The sequence below is a fragment of the Sesamum indicum genome, linkage group LG4 (assembly GCF_000512975.1).
Source record: "Sesamum indicum cultivar Zhongzhi No. 13 linkage group LG4, S_indicum_v1.0, whole genome shotgun sequence".
Lineage (NCBI taxonomy): Eukaryota > Viridiplantae > Streptophyta > Magnoliopsida > Lamiales > Pedaliaceae > Sesamum > Sesamum indicum.
The window spans coordinates 13,591,428-13,607,044 of NC_026148.1; the positions used below are offsets into that span (position 1 = coordinate 13,591,428).

Here is a 15,617-nt window from a genome sequence, read left to right on the forward strand (position 1 = left end):
TTATGCATAACAATCTTATCATGCCTAATCATACGAACAAAATGGGGTTAAGCTCTAAGTATCCAAATCCAACATCCATGTATTATATTACTAGATCCCACACCCATAAGCCTGCAAAACAACTTCATAAACAAGGTGATGCTAGGCCATCAAAGGCCAGCAACATAAATTTGAAAGTAAAAGAGAGCATTATGAACAGGAAAACGATATGGGGAAGTTGCTCATACAGCTTGGATTTCCCAACTGGGTCCCTATTCTAAGATGTGGTGCTGAAAGAACATATAGAGGGCAAAGACTCAATTAATGTTGTCCAAAGGAAACGCATTGACAGTCATTCCTCCATCAACAGCAATGATCTGACCAGTAATATAAGAAGCAGCAGGAAGACAAAGGAAAGCTACCAAGGATGAAACTTCTTGTGGTTCTCCAGGACGCTTCAGAGGAGTTCTGGATATTACATTGTCCAAGAACTTTGTGTTCTCAAGCAACTGCAAACACAAGTAACTTGCCTCAACTGAAAAAGTTGTATTTAAAACTGCACCACCATGGTTTGCATTAGACATATATGTGAGCACAAGAGCAATTCAGAGTGTTCTGCAGAGTAAAATCCAAGTTCAAAATGGTATGTATCACAGTCTTTAGTGTAACATGACACCTTTGACGTTAGCGTGTAAAACGATAAACAAACTACAAAATATTGACTCAAAGGACAGATTTTCAGATTTCGTTATGTTAGCACTGGTAAGAAGGTAAATTCGCAGAAGCCACCACATATTACACTGTAAGGAACCAGGAGAAAATCCTTTTAAAACTTCCATTATGTGATTAAACATCGAATAGGGAAAACGCATTCTCAATCAGAGAGATGACGCACACCAGGTTGAGAGTAAAAGCAAGCCTACGCTTCATAGATCAGCGCACGTTATTATGGCTGCTATTTTTCTTTTTCTACAAATTCTTGGTTTATAAACCATCCAAAAGGAAGGTGAAAATTCCAGCTTCAAATTGTAAACCTCAACCCAAACTAAAAACCTAATAAATACATATAAATTCAAGCCACAAGCACATTTTTTATCGCCAGAGAAAGTTCACCCAAAAATTAAGAGCATAAGTACTGTACATGTCTATGTTTTTGATTTTGCAGAAGATTCATCCCTGGGTAAGTGTCATAGGGGCATCCCATTATATGGCTGCCTAAAATCTAAATGGTACAAACAGATCTTCCAGAAATGAAAGAAAAAGAGAACTTACAGATTTTGTAAGAGAGGTTTTGATGTACCAGGGGGCAACACTGTTCACCCGAATGTTATCTTTTGCCCACTCACAGGCCAAATTTTTTGTAAGTTGATTGATTGCTCCTGTAAATATAGAAGTTAAAGAGTCCATATCTATTGTTAAATAATTCATTAGTTGGGATTCTGGGAAGGTAGTAGTTTCAGCATAATAACATACCTTTAGTTGCTCCATAAATAGATCCAGAAAATAAGTGCACCAGACCAGCAACAGAGGAAATAAATACAATGCTGCTGGTTCCAGAGGCTTTAAGAAGAGGATGAGCAAGTTGAGATAGATGGTAAGAAGACTCTAAGTTTGTAGCCATGATAGTTGAATACTCCTCAGCAGTAAAATCAACAGTTGGTTTCCTGATGTTAGTCCCAACATTATTTATCTACATAAGAGAATCGTGGAGGTCATTTCAAGTATTTCCCAACTGTTCCTGAGACTGTAAAGCGTATCTATTCCTTTAGATGGCCCAAATTCAGGTATACAACTGCCATACTAAGTAGTAGCAGACTTTGAAACATAGAAAATATAGATATAGACGCATAGTATTTCGTGTTACAAGTAAAACAAACTCACTCATTCTTCATATTTCCCTAATTTGTTGTAGTATGGGTTCAGAGTATTTCATGCACATCTAACTAGTAGGATTAAAATTGAGAAACAATCTCTATTGGTCAGTAATGTTGATCACCCAAAAATTACTCTATGGAGACATTAGGCGACAATACTAGTCTTTTTTTGCAACTGTAGAAGGAAATGGTTGAAATTCTCAAGATTAACTATTAAAGCATAGACCAATTAACTTTCTTAAGCAAACTAACAGTTTCTTTGTAAAGCAGTTTATGAGGAACTGCTGGGTTATGGCGTCTCAAGTACAACAAGAAGTGTCATACATCGAATAGCAAATAGTTTCTCTGCATCTACAACTAGACATCATACGTAGTGACTTCATATTATGCAAATTGAATCTAAAGCCAATTACACATAAATGAGTGACATGTTGGAGGGCAATCGGATCCTACAACACCTCTTAAAATTTCCAGGCACGTGTATGAACTATCAAGAGAATGATCAACACAGCAAACAGGACATACACCCGTTAATACCAAGTGCACAATGTCCATTTCACATGAGGCAAAAACCAGCAAATCTTCTACCAATCAATCCTACAACGAACTCGATTGTCTCGTCAAATTCAAAACGAAGAATGTCTACCAATCAATCCTATAACAAATTGTTGCTTAGAAGTTAACGAAAAGCATCATACGAATGTAAGCCCTGAGCACTTACAAGAATGTCAAGCTTGGCATTGAAAACAGAGGACACTTTTTCCATGAGTTGGACTCGTTCTTCTCTAGATGACGCATCACACACAGACCCACTAACTTTGAACCCCTTAGAATTCCATTCCTGCAACCGCTGATTTAGCTCCTCTTCATTCCTAGAACAAGTGTACACAGTTGCACCCATTTCAGCCAGCTCTTCCACAGTTGCTTGCCTGACGCCATTTTCACAAACAGTTTACGTGCAATAAAGATCTTTAAGCCCAGAGGACAAGCAAGGAGGGCAGAGAGAAGGAAAAACCCACCCGATTCCACGAGTGCCACCGGTGACAAGAGCGGTCATGCCGGAAAGCGACCATCTTGAATTCGAGCTCCCTGCCATTGAAGTTTCTCTCTTTTTCGCACACACTCGAAAGTGATGGCGTGTGGCCTTAGGATTCTGTGTTAGATAAAGGATAGTAAACACTCCCTTAATTTGTTAGTCACGGTTAGATTTTCTTCCATTTTTTCGTGGTGAATTGACAAAATGTACTTGTGGACTATTAATTATAATTTTACTTAATTTTTAAAATTTCTTAAATTTTTTTATGGACCGAGTGAACAATTGTTTAAATCCTTTTATCCACCTCGTCCATAATTTTTTATAATTTTCATTTTTTATATAAAAAAAGTATAGCAAGGATAAAATAGACAATTTCAAACTTCCGTCTGAAAATTACAAAATTTTACTAAACATAAAGGGCATCGATAATTTCTCAAACAATGAGGGTTTATTGATAATTTCTCAAATAATGAGGAGTTATTGATAATTTCTCAAATAACGAAAATTTATTCATAAAAATCAGGGGTCGTTGTAATTTACCAATTATATAAGCAAACAAATTTCTAAGTAGAATTTGAACCGGAACTGGTTAATTTTGACTAGTCTTTTCCTTAATAACTGCTAATGACATTTTTTAAGCTCATGTATGTCAGTAACTTGTTACATAGTTTGTCTGATCACGTTGTCTTATATACTATTTGGTTGTGCCATATGCTGTTTACTAGTAAGTTATGGTTCAAATAATTGGAGCTAACGCGCTGTCGCGTTTCAAGTATGTGTCTTTTCTTCCTCAATAAAATTATTATTTTTCAACATAAATCAAACGAATATGTTAATTTTTTTATATTATTATCATTAATTGTACAATTGCGACGGAGTAGACTAAAAATACTACCCAACTATAATTACAGGATGAAAAATACAGTATTTTCCGTATATATACACAAAAGAGAGGAATTGATTGCATTATTTGTCGTGATTTTTGGTGGGACTATTTGAAAAGATTCTAAGACGTTCACTAGATTGACAAAAGAATACTTTTTGAAGTATTGATACAAAAATCTCTTTCATGCTTTCTAAATTGAACGTCTAAACTACACCCATATTTAGCACAATTAGTTGGTTGCTTGTGAATGTATTTGCTTAGCTTGGAATCTACTGCAAAAGCACTATGAGTGACTAATCTTCGATTTGTTCTTCACTAAACAATTAATACATTTTTTAGATGGTAAATTGAGGAGATGTTGACAAGTTTCCGATAATTATTAGGGTAAAAATTATTTTGCCACATGAATTTTGCCCGTTTTTATATTTTGTTATTTTATTTTATTTTTTTGTTTTAAGTTATTTTATAAACTTGGCGAAATTTGTAAGTTACAATATATATTTCACTAAATATATATATAAAGGTCTTTTAGTGTCGGTGATTATAGTGAATTTTAGGACGGACTGACATCAGTATTTTAGTGTTGCAATGGGCGAATACCAGTTCGTTAAGGTGGAGGCGGGAAATGGTTCCGATGGGAGATGAGATACCATCGCAAGTTTTACCATGTGTTTCGCATGATTTAGTTGTTCCCCTAAAAAGGTATGGCAATGGACGAGAAATATTTTCATTGAATTTGAGTCGATTTTTGCGTCTGCATTGGCGATGGATTATATACACTATTTGTAAATATAATGGGACGGACTTTGTGACGGATAACAGTCTCAACTTCTCTCAAAATTTCAGTCTCATTTTGCAGCGGTTGTCAGTCGCAAAACTTGGGACAAGTTTTAGACATGTCTTGCCGCAAATTGAGACGATAATGGGTATATTGTTTTTTCAACATCTAGGATATTTAATTGTTTTTAGTTTTGCGATAGCTTTGTCATCGTAAAGTCCATGGTCAAATCTTATTTTATTTTAAAAAAACAAAGATTAATTTTATTACTGGTTTTAGTTAAATTATATTTTTAAAATTGAATCTAATAGTTGAAATGGGATGCAATTAAATTAAATTTGAAATTAATAAATTAATAAATTTATTTAATAAAAAAATACAACAAAATTTAATATAGTTTTATTTTGAAATTATAACTTGGAAAAAAAGAAAAAAACAAGAATTCTATTCTAAAGTGGCGTCCTTCTCCTACTGCTCCTGCTCATCATCATCCAACTAATGGCCTTGAACGGTGCCATTTGATGTGGCAAGGTCATCGAATGGATGCCCGGACTACTCCGGATATGATGGGACACCAAAATGAGTTATCATACGATGCATCATCCTCTCTATCTGTTGCATCCATCGCTCGAGTCTGGCGCCCTTCAGGGGTGCTGCTAGTGATGGTGGTGGTGATACACTACTCTTGGATGGTGCCGTAATGGAGATTTGGGCCCTAAGTCTAGATCGAATATTCAGCCCTTGTTTGGGGCTCTAGCTGCACTGACCCACATTGTTCTTCTATCATGGTGACTAATGATGTTGAAGATGCAACATACTGCCCAGCCGCTGCAGTATGGTTCTCGAGCAACTTTTGGAATATCTCTTGAAATAAGGGAAAAAAATAAAAAAAATAGCAAACAATTAATTATAATTATTTCTAATGGAATATGAAAGTTGCAAACTTATCACAACTTACTCCACCTTGGGCCACTCCAATTGAAGTCCGTCTTTTTTTTTTTTAATAGCATTTGGAAAGGAGCTCCAGCTGTTTTGACGGCATGCCGATTTGGGACTCATGAAGAAAAATTAAAATTCATTAGCCACTAAAAATAATAATTATTAATAATTCCACTAAGTAAGGAAGCTACTTACCAACTTTCTTTTGTGCATCCCATAGGAGGATGACCCCCTCGGTAGACAGTTGAGGTTGATGCTGTGTTCGCCACCTTGTTAGCTATATTTTTCATGAAATTCTCTTTGAAATGGCAGAGGCCTAATACTTGCACAGCTGGCGCCACACCTCCTCAGCCAGCCACATCGGATGCCTCAAGTTAGCCCTGGAAGTAGAGAATGTGTAACGGACGGATAATCCTGCATTGAAAGAACCAAAATTGCAAAATATCAAAAGATTACAGGACTCTTTTGCGACTCTTAGAAAGATAAAGGATAAAAACACAAAATTGCGAGAGACACATGATTTAACTACAACTTTCGCAAATTCAGTATTGGAAAACAAAATATCTTAAAGTTACGAGAGCATTTTGCAACTCTAAAAAAATAAAAAGATAAAAATGCCAAAATTACATGATTAAAATATACTCAAACCTAATTCATTATATATGTAGCATGCAGAAACCAATAGCCCATATATCTATAGAAATTTCCGAAGTTAGGCCTTGGTACCGAAGGTTCTTGCAGAATTCACGGCGAGTTTGCTATTTCCACGAATGCGATTTTGATGGAACATGGCCATTGACTTATAATGGCCACTTCTCTGCATAGATATTCAGAAACAAACAGACGTATGTATATTAAATTTACCAAGGAATTTATTCGACCATAGGACCGTTACTGAGAACAGCTTTAATGTAAATGGGGCAATTCTTGAAAGGGTTCTCAAATTTCTACAGAGGTAACTGTAAGAGATCATCCAAGTATAGAAATGGTCCAAATTACAATTAAGGTATATATGCTTTTTGAAGTAGATGAAAAGTAAGATTTGGTGGCAGGGTTCTGTGGGCTGTAAGAACAATGGTCAATGAAGGGAGGGTTTAAGGGGTTGATGAGTTTGTCCGGAACAGCTGAACAACTAGTGACAACAAGCATGGTGCAGAGTTGGGAGAACAAGGCTTGGCCACGCCCTTGATTGCAACATAAAACACTCCCACTAAAATTACACCAAATTCTGCAACAAGTCCTACAATTGAGAAGCCGTCGCTAAATTTTAATAATCACTTTTGGAAGAATTTTGTGACACATTTCTTGTTCCCAGTATTACTCGTCACAAATTAGTCACAAGCACGGGAAAGTCTTTAAAAAGAAGTTAATAATACAATAAATCAAGAATGACTAACAAATCCTTTTAGACATAGGATGAGAGAACCTAAAAGTCCAACAGAGAAACTACACAAGAAAAGAGCCAAATGAAAGGTACCACACTGCAAAACTACCAACAAAACCTTTTCAGCGTATGTTATTTTCTTTCTCCCAGATTCTTTTGTACCTTTCATGTATTAAATTTGAAATCATAAATACCCTTCTCCTCTATACATCTGATACATATTCACATTCCTTTCTCTTCGTACAACAATCCCACTACCTCATTTCAGACCAACCCTTCAATTCCAAGCAAATCCCAATGGAACCCTATAGCACAACACATAATTATCTAATGTGGATGAAGAGCAAAACCCTCATAAGTGCAAGCAAATTTCCATCCTCCATGAATTCATTCAACTGTTCATGGGAAGAGGTTCAAGAACCCCTTGGGGGGTTCATGTGGCCTCCAAGATCCTACACATGTAGCTTCTGCAGAAGAGCATTCCGGTCAGCCCAAGCTCTCGGCGGCCACATGAATGTCCACAGGCGGGACAGAGCGAAACTCAAGCAATCCAGTCCTCCCCAACAAGCTGAAGCTGGAACTCTTCATCACCAGCAAAACCATACTTCTAACTCATGTCAAGAACCCCCAGGTAGGTCCCATGCTCAAGAAAACGCAACGGGTCGACGTCATCCGACGCAACTGCCAGAGCCCTTGTCGAATTTTGATCAAGAAATTAGTCCAAGTATTCAACCATGGAAACCGGCTTCAGGGTATGATGATTTTATTGAAACCAAGTTATCAGTTGGTATAGACTTTGTTAAGAGGCATAAGAAAAGTGCGGCCTCGGCGTTGCCTTTTCTTCAGAGAAAACTGTGTTCAAGTGATAGATGTAGTGACAGTTCCAGGGAGGACATAGATCTTGAGCTCAGGTTGGGGGATCCTCCGGCTGTGAAGTAGGACTTGTTTTACTGCTTTGGGGTTGCAAATTCAACTATTGAATTACGTGTTTTCTTTTTTCTTTATTCCAATTTTCATCTTAATCTTGATTAGTTCAGAGTGTTACGTATTGTTCCTACTCATTCTTTATTATCAGTAATCTAGTTAATAATCACTTGAATACATGTATATATATATATATATAGTGATCAACCTTTTTCATCATCTGACATACACTCTTTGGATTTTGTTGAATGTTAATCATCTGCTTAGAGTCAACCAATGCATTTTCTAGAAGTGGTTTGGTCACTCTGAGTTTTTCGCATGTTAATGGAATGATGAGAAAAATTATGAAATAATATTACTCATTTTATTACAACTTTGTAAATAACATCGGAATAATATTCACTTCAGACATTCATTAATAAATAAATTATTACGACTAAAAATTGTGGTAATAAAAACTATCAATTACACGAGTCAAACAAGTTAACAAACTTAAAAACTTGAGTTCTTTTTTTTTTTTAATAATGTTTAATCAAAATTTGGTATGATTTTAGCTATGATTAAAGTATTTAATTAACATAGTTCTTAATTAATGATGACCAGAATAGTTCTCATGGTTTTTAGCTATTACAATTATGAAAAAATTAATTATAATTTTAATCCTGTAGGGGTGGTATTTTTGATCCTTAGTTTATTAATTTTTGTAATTTAGCCCCTTAATTTTTATAATTTTAGTCCTTTTTTGGCAGAAAAATCACATGCGACTTGTACATGATCTAATTGAATTGCAATCTTGGTCCTGTAAATCAATTCGTGCAGGACAAAAAATCCCAACTCCCCTAAGCTACAGGACTAAAAGTACCAACATCCCTAAATTTCATGACTAAAACTGTAACTTTATAGAGTCATGTGCAAGTCACAAGCAATTTGGTCTAAAAAGGACGAAAATTAATGCCGAATTTTAAAATTACAGAACTAAATTGTAAAAATCAATTTGTGCAGGACAAAAAATGCCACCCTACATAATTACAGGACTAAAAATTTATATTTTTTTTCTACTATTATTTTGGTCGTGTATGCTAAAACAACGGCTAATAAAGCCATTGCACAACCTTGATTCATTGTTATTTCATCAAATTATTGAGTTCAACTTTTTTTTTTTGGGAACGATAATTGGTTAAAAAGCCAATCAAAGATTAATAAAACTGTCCTTTTATGGAGATATCAGGGTTTTTCCTTTTACTTTTATTCCCAACTGCTACAATAAATACTTGTTTTAAATAATAGTCTGTTTTGAGGAAGTCGTAATATTGAAACAATCAAAACCTAATATTAACGTTTCAGTAAAAAAATGAATTTACTTTTCTTGCAAGTGTGAACGAATTATTAATTAACTTATTTAATCTTCAAGAATTCGCCTGCAATATTACATTGTTTATTTGCTTTTTTTTTTAAATGAAAGCGATGGGTTATTATTATTTGAAATAATCAATTATAATGATTCATGTTAAATATTTTATATATTTAACTAAATAAAAAAATATCTTATATTTAACAAATTAAAATAATTAAAAAATTATACTTTAATTAATAATATCAAATAAATTATAAAGTGGGATTCGAAACCAGACTTTTTAATTTTAATTTTCACCAATTAAATTAGACCTCATCAACTGCCATATTACAACGTCAACGCGAAGAATTTACAGCAAGAGGATTGGAGGAGGTGGGCGAGAGATGAATTAATTCCCGTGTGGGACATATGTAAATATGAATGATGATGAAATAACTGAGCAATTTGACATTTGATAGCATCGAAAACCCACTAGGAATATCACATGACATGGACGCATGCACCTTTTCTCGCTCTACATCCTCTCATTTCCTCTTAGAAACTTCCCAACACCTCTCTTAACCATGCAATAAATAGTCATGCAATTTGGGAGTCTATCTATAAATATAAATTTTTTTTTACGTGATTGGTCACTTTTTTAAAATTGTATATCAATTTCATGATAAATATAATATTTCAGGTTTGATCAGATCAGATTGTACAAATTTTATTTTCTAATAACTATAATTAATTGTTGCTTTGTCTAAAAGTAAATAGTAATAATATAATTTCTTTTTCTTTCTTAATTATTCCCATCTAAAATTCAGGATCTTGATTATTAAAATGATGGATATATATACACACATAAAGTAGACAAGGAGTATTAATAATTCAAACACATATATGGTTTGATTATCATATGTTGTCATTCATGCTGTCTTTATTTGTTTTACTCTTGTCCGTATGTATGTTATCAAAATATCACATAGAAGCTTATGTGAAGACAATCATATACACTAAAATTCACTATTAAGTCAACAGCCTACCCACTCTATACGTTAATTAATACATATTGAATTTTAATTTGAAACCCTAACTAGCCCATATTTCATTATATATTTTTAGCATGCAGAATCTAAAGCCCATATATATATATATATATATATAGGTTTAAGTATATTTTGCTCCTCTAATTTAGGGATTTGAAATGGTCCTGTAATTTTTCACATTTCATAATTTTGGTCCTTCCCATTTCGGATTTTGCTAAAGTCGTCGGAATAAAATATGTGCGCATCACATGGTTTATTTAAGGAAATTTTTGTTTTGATTGGTTCATTTTTTCCGATACAGACGAAAAATTAAAAAAAAGACTCGGTGCATGATTTGTAACGACAACTTTTACAAAATCCGGCACTGAAAGAACCAAAATTGAAAATATTAAAAAGTTACAGGATTCTTTTGCAACTTTTAGAAAGATAAAGGATAAAAATAGAAAATTACGAGAGAAACATGATTTAACAACAACTTTCACAAAATCCGGTACCGAAAGGTCAAAAATTACAAAATATCTGAAAGTTACGAGAGTATTTTGCAACTCTAAAAAAATAAAAAAACCAAAATTACATGATTAAAATATACTCAAACCTAATTCATTATATATGTAGCATGCAGAAACCAATAGCCCATATATCTATAGAAATTTCCGAAGTTAGGGCTTGGTACCGAAGGTTCTTGCAGAATTCACGGCGAGTTTGCCATTTCCACGAATGCGATTTTGATGGAACATGGCCATTGACTTATAATGGCCACTTCTCTGCATAGATATTCAGAAACAAACAGACGTATGTATATTAATATTACCAAGGAATTTATTCGACCATAGGACCGTTACTGAGAACAGCTTTCATGTAAATGGGGCAATTCTTGAAAGGGTTCTCAAATTTCTACAGAGGTAACTGTAAGAGATCATCCAAGTACAGAAATGGTCCATATTACAATTAAGGTATATATGCTTTTTGAAGTAGATGAAAAGTAAGATTTGGTGGCAGGGTTCTGTGGGCTGTAAGAACAATGTTCAATGAGGGGAGGGTTTAAGGGGTTGATGAGTTTGTCCGGAACAGCTAAACAACTAGTGACAACAAGCATGGTTCAGAGTTGGGACAGTGCTGTCTAGTTAGGATAAATAAAGAAAGAGCAGTTTCACATGCATGGGGCATCGATCCAATTGTCTGTTTTCATGTTGCTATCAAACAATTATTAGAATTCACCAGGTAATATAGGTGATCTAACACGAAGAAATATGACTTTATATGAAAAAGTTATGATTTTAATCATGTAATTTAAAAGGGTGGTATTTTTTGTTTTTTATGAATTGATTTATACAATTTGGTCTTGGAATTTTATAATTTTGGCAATTTTGGTTCATTTTCGATCAGTTTGACTGGAAAATTGCATATGATTTGCAAGTCATATTAGTTTATTGGGTCATGTGCAATTTTCCAGTGAAATCGACCGAAAAAGGATGAAATTACCAAATTTTAAAGTTACAGGACTAAATTACGAAAAATAATTTGTATAGGACCAAAGTACCACACACTATAGTTACAGGACTAAAATTATATTTTTTTCAACTTGTCATTGTAGTTAACAATAAAAGTCCCTAGCATGTATTAAATATTTTTTAGTGGAGGAAAATTTGACGTGCTTTCCAGCTTAGGGCCACTTTTGGAGAGAAATATGACTATATTTGAGGGGGAAAAAATAAAATTTGAAGAAAATTAGGACAAAGTAAAGGAAATTTATTTCTTCTCTCACAAAAAATCTCACCTTTCTCATATTTCTGTAAGTTAATAGAAATAATATAAAAAATCATGTCTTCCACAAGTGAATCAAGTAGGTCAAATGTAGCATTCATATGCTATTGTTGGAAGAAGGGCCAATTTTTCTTTCAACTAAAAATACTTAACGACCACATGCTAGGCACGTGACCCATATATATACTGTTAAATTTTAGACGAAAAAGTGAATAAGGATCGAAAGCGCTAATTAATAATTTGTAAGTTATGAGACTAAAAGTGTTAATCCCGTAATAAAGGGAATTAAAAATGAAACGAACCTAATTTATGGGATAAAAAATGTTATTTCCCCGTTAACTAATTAACTTATATTCTCCGTTGCTAGGTAATATTATACACAATTTGGAATTAATTTAGAGGTCACATAAATGAGATGCATTGCGATTGAATCTTATAAATTTTTTATATGTTATTAAAAGGGAAATAAACTATGGAGTGAAATACAGAAAAACAAATGTACATAATTATTAAACTACAAATTTGACTACATTGAATCCTATGTTGCAAGAGTGATCTTGCAAATGCATGGAGGTCAATTCGATGAGCTCATGAATTAGGGTTCCTTACAAGACTGTTTTAGTTGAAATTTGATAGCATGAATGTTACGCATTTCCTTCTTTCGCTTTCTTTGACAATATCGGCATTTAATCTAATCTAAAATGTTGTTTGTGCTTCGTGCTCATGCACGTAATCAATAAATTATTCAATATTTTGTGAACAAAGCCCAACTCAATTTGCGAAGTCGAGGCTCATGATTTTAAGATCATGTATTCGAACCCCACCAATATGTGAGACATTTCTACTTAATAATAAGCGTTGATTAGATATAATTATTTAATATTGATTACTAGTTTATGGTTGTTATCGTTGTTGATATTTCTTAGATATTGACGATTCTAATAATAATTTATCGCTTTCACTGAGCAAAAAAGAAGTTATTCAAAATTTTCGTTTAGCTAAAATCCAAGAAATTGGGAGTTAATTGCTGTTATTTTTTCAATTTTTTTCTTATAGGAGAACGATGGACTTTTATTAAATTTCGAATTCATGAATATTATATAATTATAGTACCAGGAGTATCAAACATTAATACTAATTAGAGTTAACAACTATTGTATGATTATTAAAGTAATTATATAATATTTCTTGTATATTATTATTCGAATAATATATTGTTTTTAATTGAATGAATCAATAAATCAGGAAATTTAATTTAGCCAAAATCCATTAAGTTGGGGGTTGGTGAAATTCTGTTTTCCATTTATAATTAGGAGAATATGATCAATTACAAATTGTCTTTATTAAATTTTAAATTCGTTAATATTATATAACTATACCACGACGGTGTCAAACATTAATATATCAATTGTTAATTATATTATTAAACTAATTAATGACCTTACCAATGGGATCGAAATCAAATGTTGTATGTTCGCAGGCCTTAATTAAATAATTCATCATTTATTTAAAAAGAAAATGTCATTAGCAACTCTATTTGATTTGGATATAGAAAGAAGCAGTCTTTGGAGAAAAATGGAGATGCTAATTGACATTGTGAAATTGTAACAATTCATAATTATTATGTTCATACTAATTAATTTTTGAGGTTAGTTAACGACCGGATGGATCTTTGAAATACGAACGATGAACAATAAATAGTTAAAATAAATCGATTATAATGTTTAGAATATTAATATTTAACGGGATTCAAACTCATAATTTTTAAAATGACGGGGCCTCATGTTCAGAACTAACTAGGCCTCATTGACAAATGGCATTTCAAAGTTACTCCTGGAAAATGACTTGGTAGTTGGTGCCATCTACATGTAAACTAATTATTATAGGTTGATTAGAGTAATTAAGTCAAGTTTAATTATTAATGAGTTCAAACCTAACAACTTAATGTGACCACTTTAATCATGAAATGACCAGGTTTTGCAATTCCAGATGTGAGGGAAAAATGCAGGTACCCTTGTGATATTTTAAATGAGTAGATTATTTTTTATGAAAAAAAAATAGTAATTTACCCCCTTATATTTTTTAAAATAAAGCAATTTATCTCCCTATCTAAAGAGGTAAATTGCTTCATTTTAAACAAATATAAAAATAAATTGCTATTTTTTTTCATAAAGGGTAATATGCTAATCTACGATGAGGTAAACTGTATTTAACCCATTTAAAGTTGAGAAAGGCATATTAGAATAACAATACAAAAAAAAAAAAAAAACAAAACGAAAAAAGAAAAGAAAAGAAAAAACAGTAAACACCTACTTTATTAATAGTAGAAAAACTAGCTAATGTTTGAAGAGATATTTCACGTTTCGTCGTAGTCTCTCAGAATTCAATTCTATGCCACCACATTTGAGCAGGATAACGGCATCTCTCCGGAGAATACTGAAAACTTCATTCAGAAAGGTCTCAACAACAACTTTAAACTATTCACAATCACACGGCAAGATTATCTGATTAAAATGTCGTGGGGTGCTCGACACTGACAGCTCTCCGAGGAATTTATACACCAGTATACTCCCAAAACGATGTGTTACTTGCAAAGCAATGTCTCTCTTGTTTCATTACCAGTTACCGGGTTCACCCTGGTGACAAGATAAATTTTAGAGAGCTAATGAAGATGCAGTTTGCATAATAATGTAGCAGTGAAGACATTACCCGGTAGCAACTTTACAGAGGTACTCCCGTTGGTCATCTCTCAATGGAACATCTGTGAAGTCTGGTGATCGAACAAAACAAATATCAGTAAGATTCAAGAAAAGCGAGTTCTTTTGGAAGTTTGTTGTTCAGCTTGGCAAGGGTTAATTAAGTTTTACCCATCGTGAAAATACTTACAGGCAAAAAACCTCTGAGAGAAAAAGAGAAAAAGAGGCATGAGATCCCCTAAACTTTAAACAAGCTCAGTGCCACTTACGTGGGGTGGCGTTGCCTTTTTCTATTTTTAGGGGTTTTTTGCTTAATAATGTTTACATAGGCAGGCCTGCTTCATTTAACAAACTTATCATGAATTCTTCAATTACTTATTTTCAAAGGGCGGTATCTTGACATATAACAATGCATCTTATCTTAGATGCTTATTTCTGTCTTACCCCAAGTACCACTCTTTCTCAGGAGTCGGTTTCAATTTCCTCCAAGAATGATTTCACCTTCGGTAATTTGGACCAAACGGATTTTGTTCTAACAGAAATCATTGTTGCCATTTCACAGCAAAGAGATGTCACTAGACATTAAAATTCCAAGATCCAAATCTGTGCAAGAAGCCGTCAATGTGTTATGGACCACTACGCACACTAGGGAAGTTGAGGTGATGGGCTACCCAAATCGCCGCTAGCTATGGCTCAGAGCTATATTCCAGAGTGGAAAAACTCTCATGATGTACTGGTTGCTCTTTGCCCTCCAACAAGCATGAATTAAAATGACAAAAAAGCAAAGAACTAAACACTAGCTGATGAACTATTTCTCTAAAATCAACCAAGCCGCTTTAGGAAGTACTTCAATATCATGATAATAACTGGTTTAATTGATTGCAGATATCAGATCAAGTGATCACTCCAACTACTTACGGCTCCATAACAGTCTGCTACTCTGTTTCTTATTTGTCCTAATTTATTTTTTTTACT

General features: G+C 33.5%; 3 protein-coding genes across 3 annotated transcripts in view; 1 reads left to right on the forward strand and 2 right to left on the reverse strand.

The window, feature by feature from the left end:
* Window positions 1-3,032, reverse strand: LOC105160950 (tropinone reductase homolog At5g06060). The gene is made up of 5 exons (XM_011078492.2): window positions 2,873-3,032; window positions 2,575-2,782; window positions 1,453-1,669; window positions 1,252-1,358; window positions 1-488 (listed from the first exon to the last, which is right to left on the reverse strand). Exons 1-5 carry the CDS (start codon window positions 2,947-2,949, stop codon window positions 297-299), a joined length of 801 nt encoding a protein of 266 aa, XP_011076794.1. The 5' UTR covers window positions 2,950-3,032; the 3' UTR covers window positions 1-296.
* On the forward strand, window positions 6,870-8,031 carry LOC105160991 (transcriptional regulator SUPERMAN-like). Its single transcript, XM_020693462.1, has one exon. The coding sequence runs from the start codon at window positions 7,006-7,008 to the stop codon at window positions 7,813-7,815; it is 810 nt and encodes a 269-aa protein (XP_020549121.1). The 5' UTR covers window positions 6,870-7,005; the 3' UTR covers window positions 7,816-8,031.
* LOC105160951 (thylakoid lumenal 15 kDa protein 1, chloroplastic) overlaps window positions 14,238-15,617 on the reverse strand; it is a gene marked incomplete at its 5' end in the record, with an annotated part of 5,938 nt that continues 4,558 nt past the window's right edge. Inside the window, 2 exon segments of the mRNA XM_020693152.1 lie at window positions 14,238-14,582; window positions 14,656-14,716. Coding sequence (XP_020548811.1) covers window positions 14,531-14,582; window positions 14,656-14,716 — 113 coding nt within the window.